General features: G+C 46.3%; 1 protein-coding gene and 1 non-coding gene across 2 annotated transcripts in view; one reads left to right on the forward strand and one right to left on the reverse strand.

Moving 5' to 3' along the window:
• The window catches only part of clasp1a (cytoplasmic linker associated protein 1a), a 92,020-nt gene that overhangs the window by 19,393 nt on the left and 52,066 nt on the right, over positions 1-20,561 (forward strand). Inside the window, exons 3-8 of the mRNA XM_061236182.1 lie at positions 1,618-1,696; positions 1,947-2,050; positions 2,568-2,659; positions 2,924-2,999; positions 5,998-6,095; positions 7,581-7,651. Of these exons, the coding sequence (XP_061092166.1) occupies positions 1,618-1,696; positions 1,947-2,050; positions 2,568-2,659; positions 2,924-2,999; positions 5,998-6,095; positions 7,581-7,651 (520 nt within the window). The remainder of the gene's footprint in view (positions 1-1,617; positions 1,697-1,946; positions 2,051-2,567; positions 2,660-2,923; positions 3,000-5,997; positions 6,096-7,580; positions 7,652-20,561) is intronic.
• Positions 1,133-1,263, reverse strand: LOC133125359 (U4atac minor spliceosomal RNA). Its single transcript, XR_009708436.1, has one exon. It is a non-coding gene; the product is annotated as a U4atac minor spliceosomal RNA (small nuclear RNA).

Consider the following 20,561-nt stretch of genomic DNA (forward strand, 5'->3'; position numbering starts at 1 on the left):
TTCAGTTAGCCCTTTTTCTGTCCAGTGAAGATAGCTTCAGGCTACAGACAAGCACAGCACAGGAAGTGGGTACTTTGGCTGAAACAGAAGGCCTGGAGCCCTGTTCTGGTGCTCCTGTAGGAAACCCTGTTTTTAGCATGATGCTAAACTGAGGTCCCGGCCTGTTGGGCCCATTACAGAGCTCATTGCCCTCATTAAAACGGCCGTGGCTGCTTCCTAGCACCTCTGGCTATGTTCCCACACTGGCTCTCACTCTGACCCTGAGCGTAGCTGAACGATGAGTAAATCCTGGGGTCCGCCCCTCCAGCTGGTGTGCGGTGAGGGCTTCTGCCAGGGGGGCACTGCTCATTGGTGGGGTTAAAATGTGTCCCCTCCCCCTCATTACTATGACGTTCTTAACTCCTGCACTATGAATGCAGGCGAGTCATATATTAATGATTTAAATAAATCATTTGTTCAGCTGACGCTTTTATCCAACGCATCTTACAATTGATTGGACTGAGCAGGGGACAATCCCCCTTGGAGCAATGCGGGGTTATGGGCCTTGCTCAAAGGCTTGGCAGCTGTGCAGATCTGATCGTGGCTACACAGGGCTTATCAGATGTATTTCCAGTATGCATGTGGATACATTGCTCACATAAGCAAATGTTTTTGAAGACGACTTGGAGAACATTTAATATTGAATAAAATGTTGATTTATTGATACCCTGAAAAGAGAGGCTTATTTAAATTGTAGTGTGCGATGGGGTCTCCTGTAGGATTTTTCACATTAAGTGCTGCTGATGCAATTCTGTACTCTGCAGCCTTTGTTTTAGGTGCCATACCTCTAATTACTGTAATTCCTGCTGTCAGTGAACAAAAGAAGCAGGATTAGAGATTCAACCAGTGCTGCAGGCATTTTAAGCGATTCATACAGTACATGCAGTAGAATTTATATAAAAATCCAAAAGATTAATTACAGAAATGGTAAATGTTGCCGTTTTTATGTTTCAGATATTTGGTATATTGTATTCCTGGTAAAGTGCTGAATAATGCGCGTATATTTACCCGGGAGTACACCGTACGGCCGCTAGAGGGCAACATACTTTTGATATTTTAAGGCGTGGGTTTCTTTCTTCGTTACTGAAATGAGGGTTCCAAAAATTGCACCATAGCCCGAACCGTTAAGCTCAGGTGATGCGAAATGTGTTGGTACGGTGTTAGCAGGGTTGTTCTCGCTACACGCTCATTGAGCAACCCGCGTCACCCCAAGACAAGGAAGGTTACTGTTCTTTTTATCGTTCCTGATACTTCAGATGAGCCTTTGTGTTTTCGTTTGGGGTGTGTGAAAATATGATCAGATTGGCTTCATTTCCTGACCGTTAGCATGTATCATTCAGTATTCAACTGGTTTTATGCAGGTACTACTACCCCATTCCCACAAAATAATGATTAAATGAATAACATGGGGAATTACCCATAATCCTTTGCAGCGTGTGTCTGAATACTGTATCTAAAAGCTTTTAAAGGAGAAATTGAGCTGAATATCAAACTTTCTTGCAACAAATGAAATGGAACGTGTTGGATTTATATATAATAATACAATATTAATCTGTATTACTTTGTTTTATTTTTTAGGTGGCTTTGCTGGGAATGGACATTCTGTCTGCCTTAGTGACAAGGTTGCAGGACCGCTTTAGAACTCAAATTGGGACAGGTAAGCGTGACATCACCTTTTCCGAGCTTCACAGAATTACAGTTTAAGTTTACCTTTAACAGGTCTTTGCGAAATTACTTATTTGGAATGAAAATGAATTTCTAAAGGTTACTTTTGATACATTTATTGTACCAGAGGTCAGGTATCGCATCGTTCACACCTTTCCTGAGTTTGTAAAGGTGGTCGGCAGACCCCAGATTGCAGCTTTACTGTGCTAATTGTCCCTCCCTTGATTTGCTTGTGTCTCTAGTCCTTCCCAGCTTGATGGACCGCTTAGGGGACGCCAAGGACCAGGTCCGTGAGCAGGACCAAGCTCTGCTGTTAAAGATCATGGATCAAGCTGCCAGCCCACAGGTAAATGCCCCTTTCTGTCGACCTGCCCCTGGCAAGCTCAGGAGCACAAATTGGGCAGTTTGTCCTGCCTCAGACCTCGCTAATGAAATCACATTTTCCCAAACACTTGAGATGTTGAGGACATTGTCCATGCAGGATCAAATACAAACAACACTTCTATGCAAATTCACATAATACAACTATGCTGTTCTACTCAACCCCGTGCCCTGTCATACTGTACTACTCCACCCCTCTGCCCTTTTATACTGGTCTACTCCACCCCTCTGCCCTTTTATACTGTTCTACTCCACCTCTCTGCCCTTTTATACTGTTCTACTCCACCTCTGTGCCCTGTTATACTGTACTACTCCATCCTATGCCCTGTAACAAATGAAAGAAAAGGTGGTGTGGATAATCATGTGTTGTTCACACTGGGGTGAAGCTGACTAGGCAGACTAGTCACGTGTCTTAGCGTGTAGCATGTAGCTGTGACGAACTGCGGGTAAACGAGCATGAACCTCGATGAATTTCCTTGCAGTACGTATGGGACCGAATGCTCGGGGGATTCAAACACAAGAACAACAGGACCAGGGAGGGAGTGTGCCTTTGCCTTATCGCCACGCTAAACGCGTAAGTTCAGTCAGTCTGACCCTGGGTGTTGTCTAGTTTCTAAATGATTTGAATGAAAAGAATGTTATCTTCTGGTCTCAGCCTGTGTCCCTTCAGTACTGGATGATACAATAATGTAAAATGATGAATTTGTCTAATTAAATGAAGTTTCAAATGGCTCAATAATTAAGATGCACAATTTCCGCCTGCCCCGACTGCAGCTGTTGCTATGGACACCAATGTTTATAGATGGTTGATGAAACGTCCTTCTCTCTTGCCTTCTAGATACGGAGCCCAAGGCTTAACCCTCAGCAAAATTGTGCCCCATATATGTAACCTCTTAGGAGATCCCACAAGTCAGGTACTGTATGTTTTTATTGCTTTAAATCTTAATTCCAAGGCAGCTCAAGTGCATCACAGAATCTCAGAGAGCCCTCTGGTGGTGAAAAGGGACATTTTTTGAAAAGCCCTGCCATCTGCTGGCAAAAGTGCATTGTATTGATAACATTATTTGCAGTATTCAGCCTTGACCATCTGAACCATCATGATAGCCAGAACGGAAGTTGGGAAAATGCAGATATATGCTGAGGCAGTTTCACATGTATGTAATACATATACTCACTATAAAATGGTTGGACATTTGGTTGAACATTGCTTGGAAAGAGACTGAAATAATAATGGTAAAACACACACAGTATATTATTATTCTGTTTATTTTCTTTGTGGACCCTATTATTTGCCCACATAGCTGATATTCTATTGAAAAATGTATATTTTTCTAGAGAAGCACTGGTCGAGTGTCTTGGTTACTTGAGATTCGACCTGAGTCAAATACGTAATTTTTTTGGATTCAAATACTTTTCAAATGCTTTACTGAGCTGGTCTGGTGTATTGGAACCTATTAAATACTCTGCCAACCTTGGTCTACTGCGCAAAGTAAGGCAATGGAGCACAGAAAAGTATTTGACCCATGTCTGCTTGAGAATTGAACCTGCTTTGTTCAGGCCCAGTTCCTGAGCCACTAATGCACATTTGTGTTCCTTTTGAGCCCTGGGTTATTGCTTCTAAAATTTAATCAGGACTATTGGCCTAAACCTTAAAGGGGTTTCATGTAGTTCCTTTGCCTCAGACCCAACAGAAAACATCCGAACGAACGTGGCGTGTTTTTCGACAGGCGGTTTCTAAGAACTTCCTGTGCAGCAGTGCACATCCAAGGTCCACGCCTCGCTCCTATCTGTCAGCACAGGAACGGCACTTCCTGTTTGGAACAGGAAGCTCTGCCCATAGATCAGTTCTCCGCTCACATGCCGTTACGGGTCTGTCGAGCCTAGTTACAAGCCTGGTTAGGTCTGCAAGCATGGTTTTAAGCACTGATTTGTATTTATTTAATGAAAAAAAATTTTTTGGCACCCCACATGGGGTTGAGCACGTCCAATTTTTTGCAAACATAAACCATTTATTTGCGAACCCCACTATTGATTCGGAAGCGTATAGACATCCGCCGGTTTTCTGTCAGATCCCGTTAATGGGGCTAATGACGTAATTAAGGCCAGAGGTTTACATTTACATTTTACATTTTAGTCATTTGGCAGACGCTTTTAATCCAAAGCGACTTACAAGTGCATAGGTTCTACCATAAGTCAGAGCATCACATCCAGAAACTAGCAAAATACACATACAATATACATATACATACAAAATAAACATAGTTGTCATCAGAAGTTTTTTATTTTTTGTTTTTTGTTTTTTGTTTTTTGTTTTTTGTTTTTTGTTTTTTATTTTATTTTATTTTTTTTGGGGGACAAGGATAGGGATATCAGAAAGGAGGGGCAGGGGAAATCAGGAGGGAGGTCTAAGGTAGAGTTTGAAAAGGTGGGTTTTGAGTCTGCGTCGAAATAGGGGGAGGGATTCTGCTGTTCTGACAGTGGTAGGCAGGTCATTCCACCACTGAGGAACCAGAACGGAAAACAGGCGTGAACGTGCAGCTCGACCGCCAGGTGCACGTAGAGAGGGAACCGTAAGGCGACCAGGGCTGGCAGACCGGAGTGGTCTAGCTGGGGAGTAGGGAGTGATCAGGGATTGTATGTAAGGTGGGGCAGTCCCCTTAGCGGCCTGAAATGCCAACACTAGGGCCTTGAAACGGATGCGTGCGGCAATGGGAAGCCAGTGGAGGCCAATGAGAAGCGGGGTGACATGAGCCGACCTGGGCTGATTGGTGATCAGGCGGGCTGCAGCATTCTGGACCAGCTGGAGGGGCTTGATGGCACATGCTGGGAGACCGGCTAGGAGGGAGTTGCAGTAATCCAGGCGGGAAATGACGAGCGCCTGGACTAGGAGCTGGGTGGCTTTCTCAGTCAGGAGATGACGGATACGGCGTATATTATACAGAAAGAACCTGCAGGTTCTGGCAGTGGAGGATACTTGTGGAGCCAGGGTGAGGCAGTTATCAAGAGTCACCCCAAGATTCTTTGCCGTACGGGAGGAGGAAGCTACAAAGTCCTCAACAGTCAATGAGAGGTCGATTGACGGAGAGGACTTAGCAGGGATGTAGAGAAGCTCAGTTTTGGCAAGGTTGAGCTTCAGGTGATGGGAAGTCATCCACGCAGAGATATCAGCCAAGCAGGCAGAGATCTGTGTGGTGATTTGGGTGTCGGGGGGGAAGGAAATAAAGAGTTGGGTGTCATCAGCGTAGGAGTGATAAGAAAAGCCGTGGGAAGAGATAACAGAACCAAGAGACATGGTGTATAGCGAGAAGAGGAGAGGCCCAAGAACTGAGCCCTGCGGGACTCCAGTTCGTAGGGGTTGAGGGTCGGAGACTGCGCCCCTCCAAGTCACCTGGTAGGAGCGACCAGAGAGGTAGGAGGAAAACCAAGCGAGTGCAGAACCTGTGACACCCATCCCAGACAGCGATGAGAGCAGAATCTCATGGTTGACTGTATCGAAGGCGGCTGACAGGTCGAGGAAGGGCCAAACAACTACACAGGTTGGCATGAAAACCAGAAACCGATATGGCCCTTGTTGCCCTCTCTTTCCTTAACAGGGCAACCTGTAGCCAAGTGGCGACTGGGACCCGGAAGGTTGGTGGTTCAAGTGGAGCCTCAATAAAATCTGTGTAGCTGTTTGGCCCTTGAGCAGGACCCCTAACCCTGCATTGCTCCAGGGGCGATTATCCCCTATTTAGTCTAATCAACTTGGTCATTTTGGATAAAAGCGGCAGCTAAATAACAAATTATTATTATTACCATTAACCGTTTTGTACATGTACGCTTGGGATAAAAGCGTATGTGAAATAAAACGTAATGAGAACGGTTTTGGATGAGATTGCGTCTCTGAGGTGTTCTCTGTTCCATGTTGTGCAGGTTCGGGACGGGGCCATGAACTGCCTGGTGGAGACGTACAGGCACGTGGGAGAGAGGGTGCGGATGGATCTCAGTAAAAAGGGATTGCCACAATCACGGTATGACTTCGACTGCACCCTACAAACCCCACCTCTTACCCCATCTTACCCACCAGCCTGCCTCAGGGCCCTGGGACAGGAGTCTATTTCCCATTTAACCAAGTAAACACACTTACATAGCCACAATGTCTGCATGATGCAATCAAATTCATCGGGACAACGTTGTATTTACAGCGTTTGCTCACTGGCCCTACATCTCTGCGACCTCACTGGGTGGCCCATCCGATAAAGCCAAGGAGCAGCCACTCTAAATGCCCCATACACAAACAGCGACGTCGTGGTAATGTAGGGCCAGTGCGCAAATGGTGTAAATACGACTTTCTTTCGATTCATTTGACTACATCCAGCAGACGTTGCAGCGACAAAGTGTGCTTACTCAGAACTTTCTTTCCTCCACTGCGGCTTGAAGAAAAACAGACTCAAATGCACTGAAGTTGTACAGTGTTTTTGTGCTCTAATGGAAATGGGACACCTTTGTCTTTTGAGTGGAGTAATTTGGGAGAATGTTCTGAGGGGGCGCAGTAACTACCATGATGTTACGTAAGCACACCCACATTCAAATGAAAACGATAAATTCAGGACACCACGGTAGAGGCATGTTTTTTTGTTGCAGTACTGACTGCAGGGAAGTACTGACCACACCGTTACCTGATACTCCCATGATACCAGCCTACCGTGTCAAATTTGGATCTCAGTGCTTTATTTTAAAGTTTCCCGCTAGGATCCTACTTCCATAGAAATGGGAATTTCACGGCAGTTTTCCTGCCTCAGATTGACACTGTGTGTGTCTGGTAGCAAAGAACCATGGGTAATATGTACTATCCTGTTTCTCCTCCCACCACGAGGGGGGATAACCATCCTGTGCCTTGTTATTAAATTACCCCCCTGTGCTAGTTGGGATGATTGGATTAGCTCGTGTGTGTGCGCTAATTTATCAGTTTAGTCTCACGTGACTTCTATCAAGTCCTTCATTTGCCCTATGGGTCCAGTGCAAGAAACCCATAAAACTTTCCTAATGTTGGGTTTCCTGAAGGCATGTGGCCCATTGCAGATGCAGCACACTAGTTCAGAGGCACTTTCAGTTGCTCGGTCACATATTGCCGTTTAAAAGTGTTCTTGGCTCTACAGATTTGAATGAAATGGACATTGTTTGGACCCATTTGTTTTGGGTCAAATCAAGTTTTTGTTTTGGGTTAAATTAAGTTAACCCAAAACAAATAGGGGTTAAGTCAAGTAAACCCAAAACAAATTGGTCAAATTTAGCTTTTGGAAAAACATTTTAAGTCAAGTCAGCCAAGCGCACAGAGGTATATACAGACCTCCCCCATTTCCTACCATGCTGATGCAGGCTGGCCATTTTTTTGTGTCCGCTCTGTTAGGCATGTGTTTTTCAGAAGGGTGGGGTGTGTCTCTGATCCGGGAATGCGGACATGCGTTTCCCGCTGGACTTTCACCTTTGACTCTGTCTCTCCCCCCCCCATCCAGGTTGAATGTAATTTTCAGCAAATTTGATGAAGTCCAAAGATCCGGGAACATGATTCTCTCCTCAGCTTCAGGTGAGTGGTGAACTCCCCTCCCCTACTGTTCCACCGCCCCTGACTCCCCCCGCCCTGCTCTGTTCCCATTGGTCAGCACCATTGTCAGCAGGTGTTGCTGGTAGCCCCTATGCCTTGTGTCCTCTGTGGACTGATGACCTGATAAGCAGTCTTGTAGAGGAATGTTCTAGAAAGAACACACGGTAGCCTACCTATGTCCTCCCCATTGGTCCCCCGAGTAGCCACAGAACCCATTCCTGCTCTCATGTGTTTGATAAGCTTTATGGGTTATCTGTCCATGGGAGGCAGATTAAAAATGCCAGCTGTTGCCAAATTTAGAGCCCCCTCTGTCCCCATGAATCGGATTTACTTAATTTATCCGAAATGCAGACGATACTCTAAATAGGCCTTCTCAGAATTCACGCAGAGAAGAGATGTCTCTTTCGTGTCTGCTCTTTTTCAGATGTTCTCCCCGTTTAAATTCAGGGCGCGGTTAAATATAGTTTGCCGATGCCGGGTCTGTGATCGGTCTGGTTCCAGGGAGCTTTGCCTGGTGCGCGAGAAGCCGCCAGAAGCTTTGTGTGTGAGGCTGAGTATCAGCACAGGTCCCCTCCAGATGGACAGCACGGTGGCGCAGTGGGTAGCGCTGTTGCCTCACAACAAGAAGCTCCTGGGTTTGAGCCTCGCCCGGGCCTCTCTGTGTGAAATTAGCATGTTCTCCCCGTGTCTGCCTGGGTTTCTTCCGGGTACTCCGGCTTCCTCCCACTGTCCAAAGACATGCAGGTTAGGGACTGCAGATGAAAATGAGCTCTTTAGCTAACTCTGCCGCATTTACATTGATGTGGAAACTGAAAATGTTGATTAACGTCCCTCGTAAATACATGGAGTCCAAGGGAGGAGAAAGAAAGAGAGGGAGCCATTTCCTCTTCTCCGTTCCCTTCCCTTTCTCACTCTCCTCTCCCTTTGTTTCTCTACCCTGCTCCGTTCCTCCCCTTCCCCCCAGCTGATTTTTGGCTGTTGTGTTTGAGGCAGACGAAGCCAAAGGTGACAGAGTAGCTGCTCCGCAGGAAGCGGGCGTGCCCTCTTGATGTCACATTCCCTCAGCCACCAGCGCGTAGATGTGACGTGTGTCACCAGTGTGGCTGTAAATCTCTCACAACACGGGCTGAGAGAAATTACTGCCCTCAGCAGGAGGGCCTTCAACCCCCACCGTTTGGTGTGCGTGCATGCGTGCGTGCGTGCATATGTGTGTGAGTGTGTGTGTGTGTGTGCGCATGTGTGTGTGTGCGCGGCATGTGTGCATTACTGAAGCCCTAAGCTTCGCTGTGGTTCAGTCTTCGTGTTTGCAGGTAGAATAAAAGAATAATGAAAGATAACTTTTTTCCCACCAAAGGGTGGTACTGTGGTTTTTACCCATTTGTGGCAAAATGAGAAGTTTTCACCTGAAGACTCTCATTGCTGAGAGTTAAACGGGCATAAGAACAGTTGCATGTCTGGAGCAGAATGTGGAAAAGCTTCAGTCATCTTTGTTAATGTCTCAAGAATGCAAGAAAGTGTCGTGTAAAAAAAAGAAAAGAAAAAGAAAAATCTGTTATTAGCGTGCGGTTTTTTTATTGGTTTTTATTTGTTTGTACAAATTGTTTGGGAAGGGAAGTTAGTTAATGTAACAGAATGATTAAACCCATGTCCTTAGGGGCGCTGTGGGGGGTGGGGGCTGCGTGTGTTTTGCGGTGACTCCAGTCCCTCCGAATGGCCGAAGAAAGAAACCCCACCAAAACATCCTAATGAGTTTGTTTCAAACCGAGTGGGTTCGCTTCTGGTTGCCAGGATACTAGTTTTTGCCGTCTTGGTGCTCCCTCTGTGGAAATGGTGAGCCCTCCCCCCCACAGCCTAGTTTCATCCCAGTAAGCCCGTTGTTTTCCTGGGGGCAGAGAGAGGGAGAGGAACAGAGCCGCTGAACTGTGATTGATATCCGAGCCGTTTCTCTTTGTGTCCGGCCGTATCGGTTTCCCCCCGCCGAAGCAGAGGACCCTGGGATACGGAGGGGCTAATGACCGCGATCTGACGGCTTTACTTTCAAGCCCCGCTTCTCGGGGGGGAAAGATAAGAAGCCAAACTCGGCGCTCCCATTATGTACTGTAAGCCAGTCTAAATCATCGGACCTCAGATCTGACCCTCCTATCTAAGTACCGCTCTTTAACATCGCATTTCAAAGGATGAAATAAAATAGCGGACATGTTTAACCCCGTCACTGCCGTCTGCTCAGTCGGGGCTCTGGAAGACTCCTGATTCGTGCACGTTTGGCCATTTTCAGGCATTCGAACACTGGTGAAATAAGATTGGTTGTTAACCCTTGCTGGATGCACAAGCATTGACGCTTAAAAAGTGGCATATCCCACCAAGGAATGTGTTGTTTGAAGTGTGCATTAATTGTGGCTTGCAGTGGGATGGCAGCACTGATTAGGTTGTAACTCTGCCAATCTTAGCTTGAGTGCTTTTTGCTTATGTTACATCCGCTTTTTGAAAGTGGCTTTGTTTCTGCATTGTAATTTCACCCGGATTGATTCTTTTGAAATGCCAACTCTTTCCCAAAGTTCTGGCCGGTTGGCAGTCCTAGAACTCATGGGATTTGGATGTGGCACACTCCTTTCCCACAGTTAATGTAGGCCAGATAAGCACCCCACCTCACGCTAGTCCTGGAACTGCTCTGTGTCGGAATTAATTCTCATTTGAGTGGTGCTCTGTGTCCGAATGAAGTGGCATTAGGGTGGTGCTCTGTGTCGGAATGAAGTCTCATTAGGGTGGTGCTCTGTGTCGGAATGAAGTGGCATTAGGGTGGTGCTCTGTGTCGGAATGAAGTGGCATTAGGGTGGTGCTCTGTCGGAATGAAGTGGCATTGGGGTGGTGCTCTGTGTCGGAATGAAGTCTCATTAGGGTGCTGCTCTGCGTCAGAATGAAGTCTCATTAGGGTGGTGCTCTGTGTCGGAATGAAGTCTCATTAGGGTGGTGCTCTGTCGGAATGAAGTCTCATTAGGGTGGTGCTCTGTGTCGGAATGAAGTCTCATTAGGGTGCTGCTCTGTGTCAGAATGAAGTCTCATTAGGGTGCTGCTCCGTGTCGGAATGAAGTCTCATTAAGGTGGTGCTATGTGTCGGAATTAAATCTATTAGTCTGCTCTCTATCCAGTAACTTCTCATCTTGAATGTAGTTTCTTGAATTGGTGGATGTAGTTTTGTATAGACTTGCTGTATAGGCAGTTTTAAATGCGTGATCTCACCATGAAGGTGTTCTCGTTTGTAGTAGGTGTGGCCTATTTTTTAACAACAAATAGGCAATCGTCTGCTTTTTAAAATTTCATTTCAGAGCGAGTCAGGACCAGGGTTAATTCACTATTACAGTGTCAGTCTGACGCGATCGAATGAGCAAAGCAGAAACCTCTCCTGTTCAGTCCTCCCACACACCGTCAAATGCAGGATGGGGTGAATAAAAGTGCATTCAGCTCGACTATTAGTGTGCTGCTTTTCTCATAATATGAACATATTTCATATGTTCTTAGCGAACATCCTGTAACTTGCCGGTCGGAGCGTTGCAGTCGGCAAGAATAAAGTGGCTCAAATTCCCCTCGAGGAGAGTTACTGGCGTTCTACGTGTATTTAATAAACCAAGGCAATGGCAGTCGCCAGGAAATCCTGTGAAGAGTGGCCTTTTTCTCTTTCTGTTTAACTCAAAAGGTCGCCGTGACGCACGGCAGTATTGTGGGGCCCCCTCTTCGCTCCCAGGCTCCCGAAACCAGCCCTCCCCCGGGCAGGAATGCAAGGCGCACACGGAGGCAGACTCTGGTACGGGTTACCTGCCGATCGGTGAAGCGCTCGGGGAGGGAGCGCGCAGCGAGCTCTTATTTTGGAACAGGGTGGAAGTTTGTCGTCCGTGCGGTCACAAGACTAGCGGAGGGGGGAGGAGGAGTGAGTTTGGGGGGGGTTAGTGCGCTGAGAGAGATGTTTTCTCTGCTCTCTCTCCCGATTAGTGCGTGTGGAAGGACACTCGTGCTATGACAACCGGTGAAGGTATGGATCTTAATGGAGTGCCGTTTTTCATTTCAGGGGTATTTACACGGGGGATGGGGGGTAATTATGTTTGCTCGCACTCTTTCTCTCTGAATTGAAGGCTTTGGTTTGGAGTTGTCGGTGGCTAAAGGAAAGAATAGGATTTTCTTTAATCTTAGCATCTGTTTAAGTTTTGGCTGAGAGTAGTCATTTTGTGTGTTATTTCAAAGTAGAAAAAGGATTGCAGGCCTATCTGTTTGCTCTCAATTCATTTTCATGCTTGTAGAGGACACTGCTTTAAATGTCTTGGTAAACAAAAAGTGGCATACCTGTAATGGTAGAATGTAGATCACACTTGCCAAGGTGTGTTTTTATTCATGGTTCACGTTCTGTTAATGGAATGCATTCTGTGAAATTGACAGCTCATTCATAAAGGGAAAGAATAATTATTTCAATGAGGTATCAAATATGGGATTACATGCTTGCTTGGGTGCACTCAGCTGACCAGGGGAAATGTCGTTTCCAATCTGTCCTGTGTCCTGTTTGGGGAAGTTGAGCTCTTTTGCTGCATGAGCGATGCTTTTGGTGTTTTTTAGTTGGGATTTGAAGGATAAGGCCTCTTCTCTAAGTGCTGCATGGGGGCAGTTATTTGGGGCGAGTTGGTTTACAGATGAAAAGCTAAGCTTGGCAATTTGTTGGTGTTTACTGTACGGTTCTGTGCAGTCTAGTGGTGGGTCATTCGCAAATGAGTCTGCTCTTTGAGCCAAATGCTGGGAGTCGACTCAGATTTCTGAAGACTGATCCTGTGACGTTTGACGGTGGCCTTATAAGTTATAGCATTAAGATAGAATATAATGTATCTCGTAAGAATGGTGAGATCTTTGTAATGCTCTCCTGTGTGTAGGCAGTGTGAGCGCAAGGAATTGCATTGCTGATTGTTATGATGTGGTATGTATTCTTGAATAGACTGAATAACTGCATTGAATCTTATGTTTTCTCATCTATCGACTGTATATTGCAAATAGAATTTCCTAACTGATGAATAAATTAATGAATCGGTCAATCACTACGTACAATTTCATTCTGAGAGATGCATGACGTGTTGAACTTCTAAAACGTTTTTGAACTGAGCGGCAAATGATTTAATTGCATACAAACTAAATTGCAACATTAATCTCTATAATGTTGAAGAATTATACACATACACATATTATTTAATGAATTTTGAGCCGTTTGATGGTATTCGATTAGCCTTTAGCACACTTATTGAATATTATTCTTGCTATATCCTACTATTTCCTCTTCCTGCCAAGAGCCGTTCGGGAGTCGAAAGAGCTGGTTCTTGCTGCTCTGAGCCAAATGATCCGACTCATTGGAACAGCCGGAAATGCCCGTCACCAGTGCGCTGACAGAAAACGGCTTGTGTCGTTCCTCCCGCTGTCTGGGCCTCGTAAACACACAGCTAACGTCGTTAACGTAAAACGACATGCTGTCTTTTCCTCGACTGCGATAGCCAATTCAATTTCCACAGTACACTCTCGGAAAAGTGCCTAAAAGGGTACAAAGTACAAATGCTTGATGCTGGAGCTGTACCTTATGGGTGCATAAAATTGTACCCCTGGCCAGCAATATATAATTAATTTCAACCTTTTTTGCTTGAAAAACATACGTATTTGTTACCAAAGAGTACATTACTGTACTTTCAGGGTACCTTCGGGAAATTTGTTCCTTGAACAACAAAAATGTACTCCACTGTCACTTTATTTCTGAGTGTAGAGAACTTCATTTGTTCTGAATCGATCATTACGTCACGCCCGTTACAAGCTCGCTTTGTTTGTTTAATAAAAAAAAGCCTTGTTGGCTTATTTGTTCGCAGTGTTACTGAATATCTGTGTGTACTAAATCAAACAAACCGAACCATTCAGAAGGTGACTTAAATGGGCTGAAGGGGGCTTGTGTGCGGCAGAAAAAGCACAGCTGTCCGATTGTTGCGTTGCCGGGACCGCCGTCGCGGGGCTCTCCGACGGCGGTTTTGAATGCCGTTGTTTTGGCTCTCGCTCGCTACGCATAAAATGGATTCTTGTTCTCCCAGACTCCGTGGGATCTGAATGAGCCCTGTATGTAGGAATTGAGCGCATTCATGAGATGTTTTTGTCCGTGTACATTGTTGTCTCTGTTTGTTAAGATGTGCGTGTGATTATTATTTTTTGTTTATTTCTTTGTAAATGGTTCTCCAGTTATCTGACGGTTGTGCAGCTGTGTGCATCTAAGGCTGACTTGTCACTTTCTGTGTATTCAAAATTCTGAAAAGGTCTCAGAATAACTGATATGCCGTGTGTCCTCTCTTGGCTATTAATACCCCTGTCCCCATCTCAGGCCTATATAGAAAGTGATGTCTCATGTGTCGCCGGAACAGTGGGCAGGCTGTGGGTGATACAGCAAGTACCCCTGTCAGTGCAGTTTCCACAAGTCCGCCTGCATTTGGCCTGTCATTTGGAGGATGGAAGATAAGCGTGCATGTATATGTGAGCATTCACAGAAATGGCCGAAATTCGTTGCAAGTGAAGTCCAGCAGAGCTGGCTCAAATATGTCATTGGTTTGGATTTAAAGACTACGCTATGCTTGTCTGGTGTATTGGAACCTACGAAATAGTGTACTTTTTGAAAAAGAAGATGGGGTTTACACTTTTTGGAAGTATTTCATAGGTTCCAATACACCAGACCAGCTCAGTAAAGCATAGTAAAGTATTTGAATCTGAAGCAAATCCGTATTTGACCCGGATCTGGAGTCCAGCGGCAGTGACCGAAACAGGACCGAAACCTGAGCACATTCGGTCGCTCGCCGCGGTCCTCCGAAGAGGAAGTCACGCTGCCGCAGTGCGTGTCGTTAAGCTCCGTGTGACACGGTTGCATAACACTGGAGAGCTTTATTGCATTTAAAAAGAAATATCCATCCCCGCTCCTCCTCCAAGACCATATTACATCACACCAGCGATCTCAAAGTCTGTCACAACTTACATGCACAGACAGCGGTGGGCTGCTCAGTTTTTGCATTCGGCAAAAATAGAAAATCGAGTGCCAACAGCTTTCCACAAAAAACATAAAGCAGAAATCAAATCCAAGATGACCATCGCAAGACAGGGGGTATATTTGTCGTAGGGAAAACACCTCTGACTAATGAAACTGAGTATATTTCAATCCTGTGCAAACGGCTGGGTGCCTCTGGTAACCATTTTAAGAGGGGGGAAAAAAGGCGACCGTTCTCTCAGGTATTCAGTGACCTGCCATTTTGTTTACATGTTTACTGCAGAGATCGGTGTGTGAGTGCGCACATGTGAACAGCCTGTTATGTAAACTCTGCATTGGCGTGTTAGCGGCACAGAGGCAGGGTCCTACGAGCGGGAGGGGTAGTGAGTCTCCCGTCACCGTGGTGATGGATAGAGGCACGTGGAGTTTTGGGGAGGGAGGGGGAGGGTGGCAGGCTGGTAAAAAGCTCTCCGACAGAGAGGGCCTTGTGGGGCAGACTTACTCATCACCATGGTCACAAATCGAAGAGAATCCACTGCCTTTTTTAAAAATGAGCACAGTGCCCTCCCCCCCTTATCAGCTATGGGTATTAATAACTCTGAGCCTGAGGAAACCATTATACAACCACTAGGCAGCGTAAGGGGGTGGTGCTGACAGAGTATATAAGCCTTCACAACTGTTTATTAGGGCTGTGTCAATTACACCAGAATAACATTACATAAACATTAACATTACAATACATGTGGGGGACCTGTAGCCGAGTGGCGAAGGTATTTGCCTGGGACCTGGAAGGTAGGTGGCCCAAGCTCCAGTGTAGCCACAATAAGATGGGTGCAGCTGTTGGGCTCCTGAGCAAGGCCCTTAGCCCTAGATTGCTCCATGGGGATTGTCCCGCTTCAGCTAAATAATGCATAATTTATTATTACATAAATGTATCTAAAGCGACTTGCAGTTGATTAGACTAAGCAGGCTAATCCCCCTGGAGCAATGTGGGCTCACAGGCCCAACAGCTGCATGGATCTTATCGTGGCTATGCCGGGGCTTGAACCACCAGCCTTCTGGGCCCCAGTCATGTACCTTAGCCACTAGGTTACAGTCTGCCCTCTGAATAACGGGTAAGAACAGTCTTGTCCGCTTAAGGGCCATGCTGTCCTGTACACACCTTGGCTAGTGCGGCCAGGTTGGGGGGGAAGAGCAAGCGGAGATGAGTAACGTTAGTTCATGCATGTTTATGCTGATCTGCATTTTCTCTCTAAGGCTGTTTATCATCTCCAGTTCTGGAGGATTGATGGTCAGGTGGTTTTGAGACAGTGCAGTAGACCCCTTTTCTATCTGCATGGCCCGCGGCCCTTTTCAAATACACTGGCTAATCTACAGGGGGGTAAGGACCAGGTCATCCGGTTTGATTAAGGAAGCGACCACTCACCTTAACCACAGCACTTGGTGTTTTTGGGGTTTGCAGGCCTCCAGGGTCAGATATGGGACCTGACCTGGGTGAAATATCTAATTGTTTTGAATTCAAATTCTTTTCTGTGCTTGATTGATCTTGCCTTGAGCCAACCAGGTGGACCAGAAGGCAGTGTTTGCTCTTCCTGAGAGTCTTTGATACGTTCCAATACACCAGACGAAAGCTCAGTAAAGCATAGAAAAGTTTTTGAATCCAAAACAATTATGTATTTCACCCTGGTCTACCAGGACCAGGACTGTAAACTCGCCCTCTCCCGCTCTGTTTTAGGAGGCAGTCCCTGCCCCAGGTACTGTCACCTTTCAGGAAGGGGGTGCTGGTGCAGGTGAATCCTGGCCCCAGCTTGCCAACTCCATGTCCCAGAGGCCCCTGTGCTGCAGACATCTGCACGCTGGTCTGAAAAGGAAAACAGGATTTGATGAACTCCGTGTCATTTCCCCTCTTCCTGAACCATTTTGTGCCAGACCTGGGTCATATCTGTAATTGTTTTGGATTGATATGCTTTTCTATGCCTTACTGAGCTTGTCTGGTGTATTGGGGCCTGTAAAATACTCTCAGAATGTGCAATCCCCTTCTGGTCTTCTTGGTTGGGTCGATTGCAGCAGTGGAGCACAGAAAAGCATTTGAATCCAAAACAATTATGTATTTGACCCAGGTCTGATTATTACCCAGTGAACTTGCTTTAAACCTGGTAACCGCAGTTACATGCCGGAGTACCAACCTGGTGTGTATCGCTGTGATACGCTCACTCTCTGTGCACAGTATCTAATAGCTAATACCTGTAGAACCTGGTGTAAAATCCAGCGATGACCAGCTTGAAATACCAGCTACCAGCTGTTTCAAAACATACAGTAGCTTGAGCTGAACAAACCATGTTGTGTATAGAGCTGGTCTGACTGGTCAACCAGCTACCAACTGTTTAAAAACCTAGCTTGAGCTGTTTTTTTCAGCAGGAGAGTCATTCTGACTGGAGTCAAGCCTGGATGGACGCTTCTTTTTGTTTCCGAGCATGCTGTTGCCGGTGTAGCTGCACGGTTTCCATGCATGTTGTTGCCGGGCAGTTTATCTGCATACTGGGGTGTAGCCGCACAATTTCTGCGCATGCTTGCCGTATCCGTGAGAGTGGGAGCCCCCCTCCTCTCCTCGTCTCGCACTCCCAGCATTCCTCAGCCCACACCACTGCAGCCCGAAAACACAGTCCGATTCAGGGCCCCCCCCCCCCCCCACATTAGCACGTTAGTGAAGACGTCAGCGATTTTCCTCACCCCTGCCCGCGCCGTGCATTTCAAACCGGTTTCTCAAAACCGCCTTCCCAGTGCAGAAAGAAGAAGGGCTCCCCTGGCCAGCAGTCACCTTTCACTTTCAAGGTTTTAAAACAACTGGTGAAAATGCCCGTCTTTTCCTTGGTCTCTCTGGTTAACTAAGGGTGAGGACATGTATGCCCACCACACAGTCCACAGAGGTGGAGTCAAGGTTTTGTAGTGTTATGCAGAGCACCAAGCACAAAGCATTTTCTGTTTTTCATATTATTAAAAGGTTTTGTGGCTCTTCAAGTGTGAAAGCTACAGGGTGGTTTTCTCTCTATATCGTTTCCTTTGAAACGTAGCTAAGAATCAAGAGAAGCCATGTGGTGACCATTTCTTGAGGTGTTGAGGGAAACAGCCTGGCAATTTTATAACTGAACCAGATTTCTTTCAGAACACTTTCATGCAGTGTTATTATGGAAGGTGCAGATGGCTACCCTGCGTCTGAACAGCCAGACCCACAGAGTTTCCGCACACACACAGACACATAAAACACACATGCACACACACAAATGCGTAAGCACACACACACGCACATGCACATGCACACGCACACGCGTGTGTACCCACAGCTGCTGCACACGTGGAGTGTAAGGGTGGGCTGGGATAAGTAGATGCTCTGTAGCCCACATTATTAGTCTGGCGGTGGTCTGTAGAGGAGCTGGGGTAGATGAAAGAGGATCCAGTGAGCAGAGGGGTTTGCAGCCCCCTGAGGGCCAGACTGCTCCAATCAGCAGATGGGTCAGAATTCTGGAAGATTCCTTAACAAAGCTCATCTTTGAAGAGACTTTGTACAAAACCCACAGCTTCAGTCAAGCGCATAGGCAGTAATTAACCAAGGACGCATTGCAGTCTTTCACCCCCCCCCCGGGCCAGTCCTTACTGAAATTCTGGGCGGTCTCAGTGGTGTTTTGTGTTGCATCTAGGACGCAACATGGTCACGCGTGGCACAAACTGACACCCAGGTTTGAGGTCGTGACCGTCTCCTGCAAGGACGTTCTGACAGTTTTAATCCCAACTGACTTCTCGACATACGGTTTTCCTCCCTCTCTGCGTAAGGCTTAGCGTAATGTAGCTTTGCCTAGCTTAGCTTAGTGTAGCAGTGTGCAGCAGCAGGAGTTTGGAACCTAATCCCCAACCTCAAATTTCCTCCCAAAAGAGCATGGTACCATTTTTTTTTTAAATAACCAAAGACATCCAGTATCTCTCATCAAATCTGTGTGATCTTTTAAAAAAAATTAAAGAATACAAAGCGCTCCCTTTTATTCCGTTCACTTTAAACCGTATTCTCCACTGTCAGACGAGCCGTCCTTCCAGCCATTGTAAGGAATCCCGCATGGAAGAGCCTGCCAAAGTTCACCCCCCCTCCTCCCGGATCCACATGTTTATGTCAGTTCATTTTTCTGGGACGGTACTCTTACGGTTGGGGGGGGGAGTTCATGTAGATGTCATCGCTCATAACGGTGGCGTCTCAGGCTAGACATAACAGCAGTGCATTCCAAGAGCCTCCGTTTAGCTCTGCCAAACGCGTTATTTATGCCTTTGCGTTTCGCTCCGGAGAACGCACTATTTATGCCGTTTCCGAGGTGACCGTTATTTCGGTAAACGGTCACGGTCAAGGCCAGGTGTCGCACGCCTTCCTCCACCCGGACCCATAAGCAGCCGTGTGGAGCGGTGGGAGAGGGCCGGGCCCCGGCCCCGTGTGTCAGGAGCTTAATGGGCCGCACAGAGCTGAAGAGGCATGATCGCTGCACTCACTAAAGGGATTGTGGGAGTTTGCGCGTGGTGCCTGAAACCGCTGACTCTCTTCGCGGTGAAAAGCGTCTGTGGCTGTTTCGCACCCTTGGGAACGGCCCTGTTTACGCTTACTGCTTCTTCCTTGATTTGCGCTACTACTGCTTGCTGTTGTTATTCAAAAACACTGAAGGAGAAAAACTTCCCATGGTTCGTAATCCCCACCTCCCCACACAAGCAGCAGTTCCTGTTGACTCCATTCATTTTTTTCTTTTGGTGTAAATATACGTTGAGCTGACGTGTTTATATTATTATGTTTATATTAACGGCTTAGCAAGCGCTCCGGTCTTTTCCGTAATGGAGGATTTTCAGGTGTATTGAAATGTAACCCAAGCCTGTACCGCTCCTTGCCCAGTGATAGGCTTCTCTAAGAAGGTGAATGCCTGAGCTTGCATGTTTCTGCCTAGGAACAGACAGAACACGTAATAAGCACCCCTAACCCCCACCACCAGGGAAAAGTGCTTTTTCTGAAAGTAAAGCCCAGCCTCTGTTGTTAAGGTGGAGGATTTCAGGTACCATTTGTATTTTTAGTGCAGTTGTGTGGTTGGTAAATTTGCCAGAGCTTGTATTTCCCAAACGTTCCTGAGTATCGCAGCCATTCGGGAATTCTGTTAACCTTTTTTGTTGATAAGTGGAAATTCGGGTAGGGATTTAGAGGCAGAGGGTAGAACAGATTGCCTGTAAATACACAAGCTGCACCTCAGTTGGTTGGGCCTGAGAAAAGACCTGGGTCAAATACGTTATTGTTTTGGATTCAAATACTTTTCTACGCTTTGCTGCGCTTGTCTGGTGTATTGGAACTCCAGCCTCCTGGTCCAAGATCGAGCACAGAAGAGTATTTGAATCCAAAAACCTACCTTCCAGAACCAGAGAATCGCAGCCAGGCTAGTGCTGTCCTTCTGAACGCATAATTTCTGGAAGGAGTAGATTGCTGTTGCCTGAATCACCATTCAGAAAGGACAGTTGGCTAAACTGAGCAGCCAGAGCAAGGAAGTCCAAACAGAAGATACATTACATTACATGGCATTTAGCAGATGCTCTTATCCAGAGCGACGCACAACGAAGTGCAGATCAAACACAAGTACAAGTGATGTCATCCCTTGATACGTCCGAGTATATCGGTTTCAGTTGGAACCCTAATTTCAATTTTCTCTGTAGATTTTAGAGCTGAGACATAAAACTTTTAGGGCTTTTCTAATCTTCATTTAAAATGCTCTCTGCTTATTTGTCTGAAAAGATATAGCCTAATTCATAGGTTACATGGTATATTACATGTTGAATTATGGTAAACCATTCTTT

The sequence above is a fragment of the Conger conger genome, chromosome 3 (genome assembly GCF_963514075.1).
Source record: "Conger conger chromosome 3, fConCon1.1, whole genome shotgun sequence".
In the NCBI taxonomy this organism is placed as follows: domain Eukaryota; kingdom Metazoa; phylum Chordata; class Actinopteri; order Anguilliformes; family Congridae; genus Conger; species Conger conger.